Source organism: Mirounga leonina, unplaced genomic scaffold (genome assembly GCF_011800145.1).
Source record: "Mirounga leonina isolate KUSES-001 unplaced genomic scaffold, KU_Mleo_1.0 Mir_152, whole genome shotgun sequence".
Taxonomy (NCBI): domain Eukaryota; kingdom Metazoa; phylum Chordata; class Mammalia; order Carnivora; family Phocidae; genus Mirounga; species Mirounga leonina.
The window spans coordinates 19,198,140-19,204,863 of NW_023270380.1; the positions used below are offsets into that span (position 1 = coordinate 19,198,140).

The window sequence follows — 6,724 nt, forward strand, 5'->3', positions numbered from 1 at the left end:
AGGTTTGCCCTGAGTCAGTGGCCTTTTACCGTCTTCCTGATTCCTGGTTACAGCTGTTCCTACAGCAGTGCCTTGGTGTGAGGGGTGTTGCCCTAGTATAACACTCACGAGAAGTGCTTCTCTCTGTCTTCCTTCTTTATCCCTTCATCCCCCCATCCCCCTCCCCCCATCCCTCCCCCTTTCATCCCCATCCCCCACTCCTCCATCCCTCCAAACCCCATCCCTCCAACCCCCACTCCCCCATCCTCTTATACCCCCATCCCCTGCCCCCTCATCCCCCATCCCCCACTCCTCCATCCCCCACCCTTCATCTGCCCACCCCTTCATCCCCCATCCCTTATTCCTCCATCCCCCCAGCCCCCATTCCTCCATCACCGCATCCCTTCATCATCCCATTCCGCCATCACACCATCCCTCCACCCCTCCAGCCTCCATCCAATCTCTCCATCCCCTCATTCTAGCCCAACCCCTGGCTGCTCATCAAAGCTGTGACCATCCCTCCACCCAGGAGCCCCACGCCATGCTGCATGGTTTGAAATGAGCTTCAAGCTCCCAGCCCTTCTGCTCCCCACCCAGCATCCAGCACCTCCAAGGAGCAGGCACTGACACCAGGGATGCTGGGCTTCGCAGCACACCTCATCCATGCACCAGGCCCTTATTAAGCATGTACTATGGACCAGGCACCGCATGGGGCTTAGGCTACAGTGATGAATAAGACAACGTCCCTGCCATCAGGGGCTCACAGTCTAGACCAGTGACAAAAATCTGTAGGGTTACAGGAATGGAAATTCACCAGGCAGATGGGGATGAGGACGAAGAGAAGGAATTCCTTCCCCAAACCATATGTGGTCTGTGACGGCCAGTGAGGGTGGGACATTGAAGAAAGGTCTGCCCACGGAGCTTATAGTCCAGAGGGGTGAGGGGCCAGACAGGCTCACGGCTCTCACAGGAAGTCATAAGTGCGTTTTAGAAGAACAGGTAAGGTGCCGAGAATTTGCACAAAAGGGAGAGAGGATGCTGGGTTGGAGGCCTCCCAGGAGGCTGCATGGGCTGGGCTTTGAAGAACATAAAGGATGGATGTGCAGAGCTGGGAGAACGTTCCAGAAGGAAGAGGTGGAGTGGGGGGATGTGTGTTCTGGAGGAGTCAGGGCCAGGGGCACAGGGACAGGAAGGACATTTTGGAGCGCTGGGCCCCAGGCCTAGGGGCACCCCTCAAATGTGGCAGCCGAGCTGGGGCTGCTGGGTTTGGAGGTGCTGTGCATGAAGCCATGGGCAATATTCTGGCACACCTTCCTTGGTTTAAATTTTCTTAGTACTTTTGCAGAAAAACATTTCTGAATTAAAAAACACGCAAAAAGACAGAATGCAAAATATGTAGAGATTTAAGATAAAAAAAAAAATACAACTTCAGAGAAGTTCCCACTGCCTCCCGAAGGCCCCTCCGTGTGCGCACGCCCTCGGGGCCACAGCAGGGCAGATCTGAGAAGCCTGACGTCCTTGGTAGAGAGCACCAGGCCCGCAGATGAGAAATCAGGCCCAGAGAGGGTGTGTCACGTACTCACAGTCACACAGCCACCCCCGAGCAGCAGAATGAGGCCTGGAACCAGGCTCTCTGTGTGCAGCTGATGAGCGGGGTGTGGGAGAGAATGGAGGGGAACTCAGGCCGTGTGCGAAGGAGAAGAGCTAACAAGAAACAGGGATAGTGCTACGGCTGCAACGAGATCCAGGTACTGTCCTGCCCGCTTCTGTGGGGCCACGGCTTGCCCCCAGACCGAGCGGGACTGGCACTGAGCAGTGGCACCATCCCTGTGGCAGAAGCAGGAAACACGCCCTCTTTTCTGTGTTTCTTCGTCAGTGTTGTTCTGCGGAGCAGAGGGCGCCCCTTGCCAACCGAGAGCAAGCACCAGAGGAAGGCTCGCAGCCATCTGGGACCCCTCTCCCAGGCCCTTCCCACGACAAGGGCATGGCCTGTGGTCGGTGCAAGTGGAGAAAACAGGATTCCTTTCCATTTCCGGGTCAGTGAGACCAGGCATCCTGTGGCTATGGGAATCAAGAGCGATGTTGTTTTCCTAGTAGGAAAAAAACAAAACCTCTCCAAAACAGGCCCCTGAAATGGTAAGAGTTATCTGTGGCTTGGGATTAGCTGGAAATGCTCCTTGACTAGGAGACTGTCGCCACAGTTTGCAGCTGGATGCTACTGTCTGTGTTGGCGTCCTTCTCTTTCTTCAGAATGTGCTGAGTGTGTGAAGGAACCAGCCAACGTCCTGGAGATCCTCGGGCCACCTCAAGTACTGCCGTTTCCACACGAACCCTCTGATGCACTGATGCTTCATCAGCTGGTACTGGGACAGGGACCCGACGATCACCAGGATGAGGGCGCTGTCCAGGTCAGACACGCACCTGCTCTGGGCGTAAATGAAGGCTTCCAGGCACCACCCGTCTTGGAGGAAGTGTCTGCTCACGAGGCAGACCACCTTCCTGCTGCCCCACACGGTGTCCTTGATGTTGGCGATGTGCTCCCACCCTGGGACAAAGTCTCTGTCTTCAAAGCACAGGTTGAACCTGAGCATCCAGGTGTCTGAGCAGAGCCCTCTGCACCCACTCAAAGTCTCTGCTGCTGAAGCAGAGGTAGGCCTCGTATTTGTACGTGTTGGACTCGCGGCACTCAGCATGGACCGTGGGCAGCAGTCTCTGGGCAGCCCTGTAACACATGAAACAAAGCCCCTGGAGCTTGGTGACCACGAGCATGGTCATGAGGAACAGAGTCAGAGTGACCATGCAGAAGACGAAAAGGGACAACTTTAGGGCCTTCAAGACCTCCTCTTCATCGCAGCCCTCCATGGAAACAGAGGAGAGAGGTGTCCCTGTGAGCGCGTTGGGGTACGTGTAGTAGATATCTGCACGAGACCCAAATACAGTGACTTTGGTCTGGTTGAGCCAAGTAATGAGAGGATGGAGGTCACACTCACAGATGAACTTGTTGTGCATTATGTCCACAGCTCTGAGGGACGCCAGCAAGTTGGGGTCCAGGGACAGGAGCTGGTCTCTGGACATGTCCAGCACCTCCAGGTTAGCAGGCAAATCGCCAGGAGCAAGAGCCTGAATCAGCCTGTTGGAGTTGAGGTCGAGGCCCCTCAGCGCAGTCAGGTCACGAAGTGCCCCGGGCGGGAGAAAGGCCAAGTAGTTGTTCAGATACAGGATCTGGAGCCGCGAGAGCCCCTTGAACACATCCCAGCAGAAGCTGGTTTCCCAGGCAAGCTGCAACATGTTTGGTCCAAGGAGAAGCTTTTCTAAGCTGAGGCTCCCTGTTGGGCCATGAGCTCGGCTACAAGAGGAAAAGCGGTTTTGATTCAGAATGAGGACGTAGAGGTCAGGGATGCGAAGGAGGAAATAGAGATCATCCAGATCTTCTAGCCTGTTCTCTGACAAGTGGATGAACTTGGCTTTAAGTCTAATGCTCGGCAAGGCTGCCAGTTTATTGCTACCCAAGAATATAGTGTCTAGGCTTGGCAGAAAAGGAATTGTTTTAAGAGCATTGTCCCGGAGATCCAAGGTACATAATGTTTTCAGGAATCTGAAGGTCTGGTCCTGAATGATCCCAATGTGATTGTTTTGAAGATCAATATAGGCTACCTGAGGGAGTCCATAGAAATCAGAATTATAAAGCTCCCCCAGGAGGTTATATGACATGTTGAGAACCTGGAGGCTGTTGAGGCCATAAAATGCTTCTCTTGCAATCCTGTTTATCTTGTTGTGGGCCAGGTTCAGGAGCTTCAAGTCCTTGAGGGCCTCAAAGAGTCGGAAGTTCAGGGAGAAGATGAAGCCATGGGACAGATCCAGCCGCAGCGCTGCACTCCCGGTTGGGGTCCCTGATGTTCGGGAAGCCAAACCCGGACCCCATAATGTGGTGGGCCAGAACCAGGGAGATCTGGCTCCCATGACGTCCACTGTCCAGCCGTTGTCAGAAATGTCCAGGGTTTCTAGGGCCGTGTTTGTGAGCGGGTTCGTGCATGCGCCCCAGTCCACGGAGACCCTGCTGTATGGATGACTGGCAGTGAGGTTTAACAGGGGAGCGTTTTCCCTTGCAGCGGCTGGAGCTCATGTGAACACACAGTGGGGATCTGGTTGAGGGAAAAATCAGTGGACTTCAGGGAATTCAATTCCCAGAATGAAGGATGAAGGTTAAGGCCATGAATCTGATTCTTGGACCGGTCCAGGTGAGACAAAGACTCTAAGTTTCTGAAATAACCATCTTTTAATATATTATCAGGCAGACCACAGTGGAAGAGTCTAAGTTCAAGCAGGTGGGGCAGCCCCTGAAAAGCATGGGGATGCAGGAAATCTACCTGACTCTTGCCCAGGTCCAAGACCCTCAGGTTGGGCAGGTTTCTGAAAGGTTCTCTGCCAATGGTGAAGGGGGTAAACTGAGTCCCAAGCTCCAGCAGCTGCAGCCGCTCCAGGAAGGGAAGGATGTGGTTGTGACAGTCCAGATGTAGTTGAAGCTCAGCAGGAGGGTCTGGGTGGTGCTGGGGACCGGGGGCACCTGGGTGAGGTTGCAGGAGCGATACAAGGCCCTCTGACGGTCAGAGGCGCAGGAAGGAATTGCAAGCACAGGGCCGGCTGCAAGCATCACCCCAAACAGAAAGCCCAGGTGGCCTCCCATGATCCTGCGGGGAAGGAGGGAGGATGAAAACACAGCTGTCCCAGCTCAAGGCATCGCACCAGGGCCCCTAGGACTCGGAGGCTCCCCCATGATGCACCTGCCCCCGCCAGATCCCACGGCCGTGGCCATGGCTGACGTGTCGGTGTAGGTAGCGCTTCTCGCTCTGACTTACACTGTGTAGTAAGCGCTGTTCTAAGTACTCAGAGGTACTTGATCTTTATAACAGTCTGTTTCTCATTCATTAGTTCATGCAATCACTTATTCAAGGTTTGCAGAGAAAGCTGAAGAAAACAGCAGGTAGAGACACATTTGTGTTCCCCCTCCCCCACCCCTGCCAGGGACCCCTCCTCACCTGCTGTCGGCTCCGCAGCTGCTCCCCAGCTGTCCTGGCCAGGGCACAAGCCTGTCTACCCCTCTGCCCTCGCTCCACACACACGGCACATGGGATCACACATGGCATGTCATATCACACATGGCAAATGGGATCACACACAGCACATGGATCACGCACGGCACATGGGGTCACACACGGCACGTCGCATCACACACGGCACATGTATCTCACACGGCACATGGGATCACACAGGCACGTCGCATCACACACAGCACATGTATCTCACACGGCACATCGTATCACGCGTGGCACATGGGATCAAACAACACATGGGACCACGCACAGCACATGGGATCACACACGGCACATGCATTACACACAACACATGGGATCACACACAGCACATGGATCACACGGCATATGGGATCACACATGGCACGTCGCATCACACACGGCACATCTCATCACACAAAATGCTCACCCTTTTCGTCACTCTCCATGAAGCGTCGGACGTGGCGGGTCTAGAACAGCCTGTGTGATGGCGTGAGCGGGCGTCAGTACAGGGCGTCCTTACCTGCGTCTGGCTTGTGTCCCCAGCGCTGCGCTGGGTGGTGAGGCGTCCAGTCTCCCGTGCCAGAGGCGCATTCAGCCTGCTCTGAGTGGAACCTCCAGAGGAAAGGAAGGACCCTGTGGCTCAGAGGACAGAGAATGGGGCGAAGGAAGGGGGTAACAGGAAGCAGGTGTGGGTCTGCACAGAGCCTTAACCCGCAGCCATGGAGACAGCTTCCCCTGGGGCTGGCCCACGGCTCTGCTGAGGCTTCGTTCCGCCTTGGGGCTGATTTGTGGTGGGGTTTCCATGGAAACCCTGAGGCTGAGACACACAAATTACAGCAAATCAGAAGTAGGCGTGCACCCGGAGTTGACCCCAAGCATTTGAACCGTGCATTTACTAATCATGGGGAAGAACTCGGCGAGACTGTTGATCAGGGCTACTCATTTCTCCAACATTTGCACCCGAGGCCGAGGCAGGCGTGGCAGCAGCAGAGGCCCTGCACCTCTTGTGGGCCACTCACCCTGTCCGTGGCCTGGAGACCCCCCTGGTCCCACTCACTTCTGGTCTCTCCTTGCATTCCCCAGGTGGCTCCCCTCCTTCTCACTTCCGTGGTCTGCCTCCACCTGTCTCCCCAGCATCATCTGGACAAGCGTGCGCTGCACGTCCGCCACGTGCTGGACGCTGTTTGGGGCCCAGGAGGGGGTGAACAAACAGGCCACGCTCGTCCTCGGGGGCCTATGTTCTAGTGCAGGCAAGCGGGGAAGGGGTGACACCCAACAGAAGAAGGAACGTAAACCGGCAACATGGAGCCTGGGACCGCCAGGGCGGGGGCCGCAGGCTATTTGTAGAGTAGCCGGGAAAGCCCTCCCCGATGATACTTTATTTGGGCAGAGACCCGAGGGAAGAACAGGAAACGGAGAGGCCTGGTGTCAGTTCCACCACATGGGGCTCCCGTGTGCCACACCAAACTCTGTCCAACCTCAGGGCCTTGGCACATGCTGCCTCCTGTTTGCTGCTCACATGGCTGGATCTCGCGTGGACACTTCCTCAAGAGCCTTCCCCCACACTCGCTCCTCGCGATAACTCCCCGTCCCCTGACGTATTTCCCAAGCCCTTCATCACCTTGTGCGACCTCTGGTTTCCTTGTCTGTGGTCTGTCTCCCTGGCGGGGCGA

General features: G+C 55.7%; 1 protein-coding gene across 1 annotated transcript; it reads right to left on the reverse strand.

The window, feature by feature from the left end:
• Positions 1-1,366: 1,366 nt before the first annotated feature.
• TLR5 (toll like receptor 5) lies at positions 1,367-4,663 on the reverse strand. Its single transcript, XM_035008635.1, is given in 7 exon segments — positions 1,367-2,234; positions 2,237-2,565; positions 2,567-3,856; positions 3,858-3,933; positions 3,936-4,070; positions 4,073-4,468; positions 4,471-4,663. Coding segments are annotated over 7 exon segments (2,493 nt in total). The 3' UTR covers positions 1,367-2,160.
• Between the last annotated feature and the right edge of the window lie 2,061 nt (positions 4,664-6,724).